Raw genomic sequence first — 13241 nt, forward strand, 5'->3', positions numbered from 1 at the left:
TGCATATGTCTAAGTATGCACACTGAAATAGTACGTCTAAGAAATGTACATATATTGGGACTTCCCTAGTGGTCCAGTGGTTAAGAATCCACTGTCCTTTTCAGGGGACCTGTGCTTGATCCCTTGTGGGGCAACTAAGATACCACATGCCACAGGGAACTAAACCCAAACACCACAACTAGAGAAGTCCACAGCCCACACAGAAGACCCAGCACAGCCAGAATAAAATAAAATAATTTAAAAACTTTATGCAAATCAATAAAAACTAAAAAATATACATATCTTAGTTGAAAAATACTTTAAAATGCTAACCACCATCTAAACCTTCAGTGAGTTATAATCTTTTTCAATAGTAACATCAGAGATGGCCGATCATCATAGCTTACACAATAATGAAAAAGTTTAAAATATTGCCAGAATTACCAAAATGTGACATATGACAGAGACATGAGTGAGCAAATGTTGCTGGAAAAACAGTGCTAATAGACTTACTTGATGCAGGGTTGCCACAAATCTTCAATCTGTAAAAATGCAGTATCTGCAAAGCACAATACTGTCAAGTGCAATAGACCATATACATCTATGCACACACACACACAGACACACATATACACATACATAAAGAGACGGTCAATTATGTGTTAGGGATATTCCTAAGCTATTTTCACTTGACATGTAATTTAATTTCCCTAAAATTTTGTAATGTAATTATTATCAATATCTCTATTATTCAGATGTGATAATATATGAAACCCCAAACCACTGGACACTGCAATGACAAAAAAATAAAAATAAAAAAAGAAGTAAGAACAAAACAATAAAGAGAATATATATATATTTATATTTATATACACATATGGAATCTTATTTTCTGTAAAAACTGACAAAGGTGTGTTCCTTATTGTAAAATAACAGGTGTTCAATTGTGAAATGAATCATAGTCTCCATAATGGATGTTAAAATAAAATGTGATACTTAGTCCATTAAACTCATGAAAGTCTAAGAGAAAATTAAATTTGTGTGTTTTAACAGTCCAGTACACTGTCCAATTTAAAACATTTTATATAGCATCAAAGCAAAAAAGTAGGCTGCACATTTTGAAATATTCTCAATCAATCCTAAACTTGTAAATTGAAAAGGCACAAAGATAAGAGAATTAAAAAGACTCACTCATAGCTATTCACATCTTGACTGTTCTTTTCACTCCAACACTGAAATGCATCATTACCCTTTCATTAGCCTCCAATTTCCAACCCTGAGTCCTGCTAAGAAAATATTCCCTAGGATAATATTTTGGAGCTCATCACGTTTCTGAGAGCTTCTTTCACATCCTTGTTTCTCAGACTATAGACCAGGGGGTTCACCATGGGGATCACTACGGTGTAGAACACTGTGGCCACTCTGTCAATGCCCATGCAGTTGCCAGAGTGGGGCCAGCAATAAATGAAAAGGATTGTTCCCTGTAAGACAGTGACGGCAGCGAGGTGGGAGGCACAGGTGGAAAAGGCTTTGCACCTTCCCTCTGCTGAGCGCATCCTCAGGATGGTGATGAGAATAAACAGGTAGGATGTGAGGATGACCACAATGGTGATAACCTCATTGAATGTGGCCACAATGTACAGCACCAATTGATTCACAGTAACATCAGAGCAAGCAAGAGACAAGAGAGGGGGGAGATCGCAAAAGAAATGGTTGATCACATTTGATCTGTAGGATGGGATCTGAAGAGCTAAACACAAGTGAATCACAGAACATACAGTACCATTGAGATAGCAGCAAGACACCAACTCCACACAGAGATTTCGGGACATGGTGACCATGTAGAGCAGTGGGTCACAGGTGGCCACAAAGCGGTCATAGGCCATCACTGCCAGCAGAATGACCTCAGTTACCCCAAATGTGCAAAACAGGTAGAACTGCACAGTGCATTCCAGGAAGGAAATGGCTCTGTCTTCATTTAAGATGTTAGCTAGCATCTTCGGCGTGATGGTAGTGGAGTAACAGAAATCCACAAAGGACAAGTGGCTGAGGAAAAAGTACATGGGAGTGTGGAGTCCAGAGCTGACCTGAATGAGAGCAATCATGCCCAGGTTCCCCCAAACTGTGACTCCATAGATGGAAAGAAACAGCAGGAAGAGGAAGACTCTGAGCTCAGGGGCATCTGAGAATCCAAGGAGGATGAAGTCTGTCGCAACAGAGCAGTTTTCCTTGTCCATGTCCTCACTTTACCGTGGTTGCAGAAAAATATTAATAGTTATTCTCCATGAGGTCTTCCCCAATTTAGTTTTGACTGTCTCCTAAAAGGGGAGAAGGCAATGGCAACCCACTCCAGTACTCTTGCCTAGAAAATCCCATGGACAGAGGAGCCTGGTAGGCTGCAGTCCACAGAGTCTCTAAGAGTCGGACATGACCGAGCGGCTTCACTTTCACTTTTAACTTTCATGCATTGGAGAAGGAAATGGCAATCCACTCCAGTGTTCTTGCTGGAGAATCCCAGGGACCGGGGAGCCTGGTGGGCTGCCGTCTGTGGGGTCTCACTGAGTAGGACACGACTGAAGCGACTTAGCATCATCAGCAGCATTCTCCTAAAAGAGACATGACAATATATAGGATATATTTTATAGGAAAGAAATAAGGCATTGCTTTGGGGAAGTTTAGGAAAAGCTCAGAAACTGCATCACTCAAATGCATCGAGTCGATAGTTTACTTCACAGATCACAGGAAAGACTTGCATCCATATGAGCCTTAAACTAGTCATATACAATTTGGAGCTTAGAACTGAATCATCAGAAAGATATCAAATATTATTTAATTATCCATATTGGTTTTTATTAAATTAATATATGCACAGCACTATATATAAGTGTTTCCCTGGTGGCTTATTTGGTAAAGAATCCACCTGCGATGCAGGAAACCTGGGTTCGATCCCTGGGTTGCGAAGATTCCCCTGGAGAAGGGAATGGCTACCCATTCCAGTATTCTGGCCTGGAGAATTCCATGGACTGTATAGTCCAAGGGGTAGCAAAGAGTCGGACACTACTGAGTGAATTTCAGTCACTATATATAAAATAAATAACAAGGACCTATTATACTGCAAAGGGGACAATATTCCATATCTTATAATAATTTATAATGGAGAAGACTCTGAAAAAGAATATGATATATCTATATCTATATAGATATATCTGAATCATTTACTGTAGACCTGAAAGGAACACAGCATTGAAAATTAACTATAGGTCAATAAAATGGTTATTAAAAATATTTCAATACCTTTTTACTGACTTACTCTTTAATCATTTCTCAAAGTATTGGGATTCAGTGGATAATTTTTTAAAAAATCTTTTATAATGAAATATGTGAAGTATGCTCATTTAAGATTGCTAATTCACAAGAGTTCGTTTATTTATATATGGTTTAGTTGGGAAAGCAGATTCTATAATCTATATTAGTATATTTTCCTATAAAATTTGCATAGTGATTTTGTTAATTATCATACACACTGTCTGTCATTCTTCAGGGAACTGATATTCAAAATCTAACATTCTGTAACTGTGACTCTCAAGCCTTATGAAGACCTATTTGACAAATATATCCTCTGTTTTAGCTCTATTTGAAGAGCTAAACAATGATGTGAACATGTAATTAACAGAAATGCTTGCTGCTGCATTGCACCATTATTTATGAAAGCAAAATTTAGAAATAAAGTGTCGAGCAACAGGAAAAAAGTTCAAAGACATACTGCATATGTATTATGGAAAATCACTCAGCTTTTTGAAGAAGTTTGCTTTTTTTAAAATATAAATTTATTTATTTTAATTGGAGGCTAATTACTTTACAACATTATAGTGGTTTTGCCATACATGAAGAAGTTTTAATGATCTAAAAATGATTATGATAAGATGGCAAGTAAAAGCATAGTAAACCAGATTGCACACACAGAATATTATACATGCATACGTAAGCTGCATTGTATATCTGATATTCACAACATCCATTAAATATAAGTATTTTATTCTGATAACTTTAAAAAGAAACTTTAGAAAAAAATCTTGCCTGAATTCTCACAAAACATAAAAGTTTTAAAGGTTGTGTTCATTTTTTTTTAAATAAAGGAGATATATATTCAACGCTTTTGACATATTGAAAATGCCAATGAAGGGTATTTTCTCTACTCATCCTTAGTAACAATAAAATGATTTGGAGGCACCAGTTGGTTATTTTTAGGGGAAAAAAATCTGGACTAAACCCCAACACATTCTTCAAATAACTTCAAAAAGGTTAACGTATGTGTGTGTGTTCAGTTGTGTCCAGCTATTTACAACTCTAGGGACTGTAGCCTGCTAAGCCACTACCTCCGTGAGATTTCTCAGACAAGAATACTGGGGTGGGTTGCCATTTCCTCCTTCAGGGTATCTTCCCAACCCAGGTACTGAACGCCTCAGGTATATCCTCCAGGCAGATTCTTTACCCCCAAGCCACTCAAAGAGGTAAGTGAATGAAGTGAAAGTAACTCAGTCGCATCCGACTCTTTGTGACCCCATGGGCTATACAGTCCATGGAGTTCTCAAGACCAGAACACTGGAGTGGGTAGCCTTTCCCTTCTCCAGGGGATCTTCCCAACCCAGGGATCAAAGCCAGGCCTCCCGCATTTCAGGCTGATTCTTTACCAGCTGAGCCACAAGGGAAGCCCTCGAAGAGGTAAAGGACATGTGAGTTAAAATACTGCGGTTTGAAAACATAATTATTCTGAGGATGGTTTTCTCTCCTCAATGGCCAGTACAAGTGGCTTTGTCTTTTTCTGATTTCAAAGTAGTACATAATTGTGGAAAACCTTTTCTGGTTTTTAAAGAAAAATCAGGTTACTGATTACTTATAGAGAGAAGTGGTTTTTAACCAGGGGAGATAACCCCACAGGACATTTAGCAGTATCTGAAGATACTGTTGATTGTCACAATCGGGAGGGTTGCTACTGACATCTAGTGGACCGACTAGTGAAAGTAAAAGGGTTAGTTACTCGGCTGCTTCTGACTGAGACCCCCATGTACTGTAAGCCTGACAGGCTCCTCTGTCCATGAAATTCTCCGGACAAGGATACTGGAGTGGGTAGCCATTCCTGTCTCCAGGGGAGTTTCCTGACCCAGAGACTGAACCTGGGTCTCCTGCATCGCAGGCAGATTCTTTACCCTCTGAGACACCAGGGAAGCCCCCTGGACAGATGAGATGCTGCTAAATAGTCTATAAGGTACAGAACAGCATCTCCCTCCCTACCCCCATCCTCCACACACACCCACAACACATGAAAAGACCAAAAGATAATTTGGGCCAAAATGTCAACAGTATCAAATGTGAGAAAATTGCTATAGAGAGACATTTACAAATCCCTTTGGCACAAGGACAAAATAATCCCCCTCCTGTCTGATCCAGAGGTGGTTCACATGTCTGTGTTCCTCCTGGAACAGTTCCGAGGACTCCTCAGCACCCACTCCCAGCCTCAGAGTGACTGTCAGGAGACTCTCCCTGCTGTCTTTCCCAGTTCCATGGAGGGAGTTAAAGTGAGGGGGGAGGAGGGGGGAGAGGAATCGTGCGTTCCTCCCTGTTGGCTCACACTCTTTCCCTCTTACACTGACAGCCGTTTCAGGATATTCGGCTCTGCAGATGGAGTTGTTCCCATTTCCTGTCGAGATTGTTTCTCAGCACAAATAGTGAAAATACTTTCGAAAAGGAGTGCTCAAAATTTGGACATTTCTTACAATACTCTATAAATACAGGCTAACTACAGACTTTTAAAAATGTCTACTTGTCACTGCCCTCTTTTACAAACGTTCCCCCCTCATACATGGCTAACAATGCTACCCTCGTGAGAAGACAAACAAATAAACAAGCTTCCACACCTCAGGAAATACAGGTCAGTCCATTCCCCCCAAAACAGAGTGTAGTCCAACCAACCTGCGAGATAGGCCTTGCTTCCTGTTTGTGAAGACGCTACAAGGGAAAATGTTGCATGCTTTCCGTTTTTATGTGTGTGTATCCCTGGAGCTCATATTTCTTAAGCTTCTAAACCAATCATTGATCTCTGTGGGACACCAACAAGACATCAAGCAAACAACTTCGTCTTGAGAGCAAGCAACATCATCTTGGGACTCCAATAATTAAGGAGTTGTATGAGATGCAGTCAGATGGGAAAAGCTATTTAAAGCTGGTTCACGTACCCAGTTTCTTCAGTCATGTCTGACTCTTTGTGAGTCTATGGACCATAGTCCGTCAGGCTCCTCTGTCCATGGGATTCTCCAGGCAATAATACAGGAGTGGGTTGCCATGCTCTCCTCCAGGGGATCTTCCTGACCCAGGGATTGAACCTGTGTCTCCTGAATTGCAGGTGGATTCTTTACCCACTGAGACACCTGGAAAGCCCCCCAAAGCCCCAAGTTGGTACATGTTATTACAGTTCAACACAATTCCTTTCAGATGTCATGATGAACTGCAGAGCGTTTTTTGCTGCGTTCAAACATTGCCCTCTGAACCAGGGATTATGTTGCCATTATAAAATATGTGTATAAGTCTTATAATCTGTGCCAGTCTTATACTTAGAGCCCCTTTCTGGAGGACATAGGGTTTGAAGTCACAATAGCATTCTGCCAAATAACAGAAAACAGTGGAAATAATGATCCACCTTTGCTAAGAATAATAGCAATTGCTCACATTTGCTGATCACTTTGCTGTGTACTCTTCTGAATGCAACCACCCACACCTTTCATCTTTATAAAAATAAGTGAGATGATTATAGCTATGAAAATAAGTGAGATGATTACGGCTATGCAGCATCTAAGATGACTTAGACACTGGCAGCTGTAACTTGCACAAAGTCATAAATGGAATCATTGATAGAATGAGCTCATATGCTGCTCTTTGGTTTTTGCCATCTGGCCCTGTGTTAGGAAGAGCCACTGACGGTGCTGGAAACCGTGCTCCCTGCTCAATTCAGAGACCGTTTAATGGGTCTGCCTGAAGGATCTCTCCCAAGTCACTTCTTATCTGACTGCATAGCGTCTCCTTAAACCAACAGTGCTCAAAGGAGAGTCTGTTGTGTGTGCCCGCGAATATACCAAACATTCAAGAATTCCATGTAATTTCATTTTTCAGAAGCAAGGATTCCTCTTATTCATTCATGTATTACGTGGTGAATTATCCCTATTAGAAAAGCAAAAACAAACTACCAAAACTTAAAACATAAGAGTGCTGTGAAGTACTGCTTTCCAGAAAGCCTGAAATTATCTTTTTGTGTGTGTGTGTGTAATAAAGTTTTATTAAAGTATAAAGGAGATAGAGAAAGCTTCTGACATAAGCATCAGTTAATCAAGATTTTTCCAACCCTTGACATGACTTCTTGTTTCTCTCTGGTTTATATATCTTTTTTTTTCCCCTCAAAAAATAAGGACTTTACAGAGGCATTTTAGACTATACAGTGATGTTTTGAAATTAGATATTAGTGGAATGATGATTATAATATATCTATTTAGTATCTATTTTTGTTGTTGTTGTTCTTTGTATACCTGAAAGTGTTGCCAGTTTTAAAATGCATCTCCCTGAGGGAGAGAGTTCTGTTACAGGAAGAATAAAATGACGTCTATAAAGAACAGCATGGGCAGTGACGTTTTATGTCATCTGGGCAAAGCACTTAGAGGAACTCTCTGCTTGTCTATTTATCTAAGACTTAAAGGCAGGGCAGGTTTTTTTTTTTTTTAAGTAATTTAAATATAAACATGATTGAATTCTATTTAATGATCATTTTAATAAAATGTATAATAAAATTATGAAGTTGTAAGTTTTTGATGAACTATATTTATACAAGTAAGATACTATAATTTTATTAAAGTATTGTATCAAAATATTCAATGATATCAACAAGTTAAATTGCCTAAACTTTTTAATTGCACATTTAAATCAAGTTGCATTTAAGAAAAGCTGATATGCTTAGTTGCTATATGATAAGACTTGAGAAGGTCTTTGTGGTAACATCAGAAATTAAGAAGGTCAGTGGTTTTAAAGACAGCATAACAAGCTACTCCAAAACACTAGCTTAAAAAAAAAGAAACAACACATGGCTGGTTATTGCATGGATCACTATTATTACTGATCACTATCAGTAAGGTCAGTACCCTCATCTGATCTTGACATGGCTGATCTTGGCTGGTGTACTTACGTGTATTTTATCAGCTCTGCAGTCTAGGTGATTTAAGAAGGCCTCACACTCCAGTTGGGAGGTTGTTAAATGCTATTTCATGGAGTAGAGGTGTAAGGCATATTGCTCATTATCCAATAGGCTAGTCTGTGCTTATTCACATGGCAGTTTTTCTAAGAGACTATGCAAAATCTAAGAGATTTTGAGAAAGCCACAGGGCCATCAGATGCTTGAAGATGGCACAATGTCTCTTCAGCTTCCTTTTATATCAGTCAAAGCTAGTCACAAAGTAGTCTACATTCAGAACATGGAGAGATTGATTCTACCATTAATCAGAAGAGTAGAAAGGGGCATGAATACCTGGATAACTGAAGAACTGGGATCATGTTGAAAAATACCATACTGGATAGCAAATCACCTTAAAAGATATAACTTCTGAAATTTTAGTCTTCAGCAAAATTATAAGGCAATCTAACTTTAATGCATTACTTTAAAAAAATTTGAGGAAAGATCATTGTGAGAAGTTGGCTGAAATATTTGTGTCATTCCTATTCCAGCACAAATTCTGACAGATTCTATTCCCATTTACATTTAATGCTCTCAAATATTATGAGTGTTAGATCTTTTGAAAAGTAGACATTGCAGAATTTATCTAGACATACTGAATAGAGAGAATAGTGTACAAATTAATCAAGCAAAAGTGAGCTATTAATGTTAGGTGAAGTAAAAGTCACTCAGTCATGTCCAGATCTTTGCAACCCCATGGAATTCTCTAGACCAGAACATTGAAAGACCTGGTATTTCTGTTTTTCAATATTTATTCATTTGACTACTCCGGACCTTAGTGGCAGCACATAGAATCTTTCAGTTGCAGCACGAGGAATCTAGTTCCCTGACCAGAGATCAAAGCCAGGATCCCTGAATTGGGAGTGCAGACTCTTAGCTCCTAGACCACCAGGAAAGTCCCAAGGTCTGGTATTTCTAATTTGCCAGATTGAATAGGTCTGGATGCTAATAATTACCTTCTTCTAGTATGTTGAGTATGGTCATATAGGCAACTGATTTTCAACTCTTAGGGCAACTCCAAGTACTGTTTTTTTAAAGCTAGGAGTTTAGTTGAGAGGGTTTCCCTTGTGGCTCAACTGGTAAAGAATCCACATACAATGTGAGAGACCTGGGTTCGATCCCTGGGTTGGGAAGAATCCCTGGAGAAGAGAAAGGCTACACACTCCAGTATTCTAGCCTGGAGAATTCTATGGACTAGTCCATGGGGTCACAAAGAATTGGACATGACTGAGCAACTTTCACTTTCACTTTCTTTAGTTGAGAAGGATACAGACATTTTATTCAGAAAAAAAAAACTGAGAATGTTTTTGATGTCTTCATAGGCAGAATAATAGCTTGAAATGCATGTTAGGCAGGTACTCACCATGCTTCAGTTTTGTATGTAAAATTTTCTGAGATCTAGTCTACCATTTTTAAGTCTCTGGTGGACTCTGTCACTGGAGAAGGAAATGGCAACCCACTCCAGTATTCTTGCCTGGGAAATCCCATGGATAGAGGATCCTGGTGGACTAGAGTCCACGGGGTTGCAAAAGAATTGGGCACAACTGAGTGACTCAACAACAGTCATAGCTGGTTATGTTGCCACACTGGAGCTCTTTTGAAAACACATTCAGAATATAGACCATGTCTTATCAACTTTCATTCATGCCAAGTAACCTGTATATACAATATGCAAAAATATCCAAATATGCAAACACAGTATTTATTAAATTAAAAAAAATTATTGTTATATCATTGACTCAGTATTGCACTCTGACCTCCTTGTTTCTCAGTCTTTAGCCTCCTGGATAAAACTCCAATGTTGAAATATGTCTCCTAAAACTCTGTCTCTTCTGTGATCCAAACCAGGGTACATAATACCTATTTTATAAAAGCATCTCTCTTAAGGACTTGAAATTTCTCCTCTGAAACCTTCTATTTTACTTACTGTTTTCCATCTTATACAATTTCCACTTTTTAAAGTGCCCTACTATCATCACTGAATTTTCATTCCTTGAAGGATGAACACTATGTCTTAACTGCTATTTGTACTTTTTGTAAGAGGAATGCATGTTATTATTGAGAGCCTAGTCTACCATAGGTATTAAAAAAAGGAGGATGAAATTAACAATTATTAAGATTACACAAGTATGCCACATGATATTTATGTCCTTTAACCTTTGTAATCAGATTATTTTGTCTAAAATTTTAGATGAAAAAGATTTGAAAGATTGCTAATTTTTTTTCCAGTAAGTAAGAGAGAAAGTCAAGTTTAGTACAGTTCAGCAAAACACCATGTACTTTCTATTTTATGTATTAACACTTCATTAATAATAAATTTCTTTTTTTATCAACCAACCTGTGCAGACACAGTTTATTTACATATCAAGGGCAAAATCTTCCAGAATAATGTTTAGTATGAAAATATTTTAGAGTCCATGATGTTGGAGACTGTGTCCTTGACATCCTTATTTCTCAGACTGAAGATCAGGGGATTCAACATGGGGATGATCACCGTGTAAAACCCAGATGCCACTTTGACTGTGTGCCTGGAGGGTGTGGAGTTGGGTACAGAGTAGAGGAAGAGGATGGCGCCGGGGAAGATGCTGATGGCGGTCAAGCGGGAGGCGCAGGTGGAGAAGGCTTTGTGGTGACCACAGGCTGAACGCATCTTGAGGATGGCAACAACAATAAACGCATAAGACAGGAATGATGAAGAGTGTGCTGACCTCATTAAAGGTGGAGAAAATAAAAAGCAGCAACTGGTTGAGATAAGTATCAGAGCAAGAGAGGGAAAGAAGGGAGGAGAACTCACAGAAGAAGTGATTGATTGTGTTGAAACCTTAAAAGGATAATTTGATAACAGTACAGGTGAGTATTAAGGAGCAAGCTACTCCCCAAGCATAAGCTCCAACCACTAACGTGGCAGAGTCTCAGGGACATGACCACCCTGTAGAGCAGAGGGTTGCAGATGGCCACGAAGCAGTCTTAAGCCATCACAGCTAATAAAAAGGACTCAGTCACCACAACGGTACAAAAGAAAAAGAATTGCATTACACAGCCTACAACCATGAGGTTGTACCATGGTCTTGGGAGCAACGATGGAGGAATAACAGAAATCCACAAAGGGGAGGTGGCTGAGGAAAAAGTACATGGGGGTGTGCAGTTTGGGGTTAATTTTGATGGTTACGATCATCCCAAGATTCCCTGCCTCAGTGACACTGTAGATGGTGAAGAATGTTAAGAAGGGGGGCACTCGCCACTCTGGGTAATCGGAGAAGCCCAGGAGAGTGAACGTGGCCCCACTTCCATTTCTGTCTGACAGAAACATGGCTTCTGTTTGTCAGAATCTGAATCAGTCCTAGAAAGAAAAATATTAAGGGAAATAAGGATGTAAGACACTTGGTTAACTATTCTTTACCAAAGCTAGAAGACGAAGCAAAGTGTTTCTTTTAGAATCTGTGTATTTTCTATGCATGCCTTGCTAAATGTCTAAAATTTTTAAAAATGACAAGCATTTAAACATTTAATTTAAGTAAATTATAATTATTGAACTTTCTTAGTTCTCAGTTTTAATTTTTAATATTTCAAAGTAAAAAAATGAGTTCAAGTCACTTGGGATTATTTTAAATAAAATCCTCCCATAATACTTACAGATTTTCTTGAACATTATAATTTCTTAAAAGATTAATTTACCTTAGTACCAGAGCTACTTGCTTCAGTTGTATAACTAATAGCAAAAATGATAAACTTCTAAACAAATTAAATTTTGTATTGTATGTTTAGAATGTGACATTAAAAATTGCACCCCTAACGCTTTACATTTTTCTGTTTACTATTCATTCCGTATAGCACTTTAATAGTTGTTTTACTTCTGACTCAGTAAACTTGTTTTCAAAATAAATTATAATTTTTCACAGAGTGTGCTTCTCAACCCAGCAAGACCAGTTTATCAATCCCCCATCATTGTTTGAGGAATAATAATATTGAAAAAATAATAAAGATAATCTAGTCATTTATTCTAGAGATGTCAAAGCAGAAGATGGAGATTTTTTACTTTCCCTGTACCATGCAAATAAAGCCCAATCTACACATCTATGACATGAACCCTGATCCAGGCTCCCAGCAATTATCCATTAGTCTACAGTAATCTTGATCCTTGTTCAAGGTCCAGATGCTATTTTCTTTATTTATTATCATACTTTTAATTTATGACAAACTGGAGACTTTGGGAATGTGCCTGATGAAAGTGTTCATATCACAGAGCTATACTAGAAAGCATCAAAGAAAGAAATTTGAGAAAAATGTTCTCTCGGAAAGAATAGCTATCCTTATTAAAGATTCTAACTTAGACACGTGTATACCTGTGGTGGATTCCTGTTGATGTATGGCAAAACCAATACAATATTGTAAAGTAATTAACCTCCAATTAAAATAAATAAATTTATATTTTTTTAAAAAAGAAATGTCCAATTCTTGGTCTTTTTCTCTCCTTTTTCCTCTCTTCAAGGTGCATAGGGTATTTATTTTGTCCCTATATTACCTGTAAAGAAGAAAGATTAAATTCTTGAGGTAGCACTGTACTATGGAAACATTTCATGAGAAAATAGTAATATAAAATAATTCCATTTCTCTAATTGGTGACCAATACCTCTGAGATCCTACTGAACCAGAACCAGAAGCTCTTTATCTATCATTTCTGGTAAAGTTCTCTCTAGTTACACAACTTGACAAATAGATTTCAGATGGCCATCAATGAAGAGATCAAATCATATGCAAAACAAAGAACTCAAGATTCTTATCTCTTACTAATCTCATAAATTTGAATATTGAGTACATCCTATCACAAAGCTGGATGTTCTAAATATAATTAATACATCTAAGGTGCTTAAACATCCATTTTATTTTATTTATTTATTTTCTATTGATGTGGACCATTTTTAAAGCCTTTATTGAATTTGTGACAATATTGCTTCTGTTTTATGTTTTGGGTTTTTGGCCATGAGGCATGAGG

The 13241-nt window shown here is 37.8% G+C and overlaps 1 protein-coding gene and 1 pseudogene across 1 annotated transcript; both read right to left on the reverse strand.

Moving 5' to 3' along the window:
• Positions 1 to 1280: 1280 nt before the first annotated feature.
• Positions 1281 to 2216, reverse strand: LOC120880827 (olfactory receptor 5L2-like). The gene has a single exon (XM_040264232.1). It carries the CDS (start codon positions 2214 to 2216, stop codon positions 1281 to 1283), a length of 936 nt encoding a protein of 311 aa, XP_040120166.1.
• Positions 2217 to 10640: 8424 nt separating this feature from the next.
• Positions 10641 to 11558, reverse strand: LOC120880831 (annotated as a pseudogene).
• Positions 11559 to 13241: the final 1683 nt, after the last annotated feature.

The sequence above is a fragment of the Oryx dammah genome, unplaced genomic scaffold (genome assembly GCF_014754425.2).
Source record: "Oryx dammah isolate SB20612 unplaced genomic scaffold, SCBI_Odam_1.1 HiC_scaffold_22, whole genome shotgun sequence".
Taxonomy (NCBI): domain Eukaryota; kingdom Metazoa; phylum Chordata; class Mammalia; order Artiodactyla; family Bovidae; genus Oryx; species Oryx dammah.

Coding starts and splice junctions, on each gene's coding strand:
- LOC120880827 (XM_040264232.1), bottom strand. CDS start 2,216: ATGGACAAGGAAAACTGCTCTGTTGCGACAGACTTCATCCTCCTTGGA.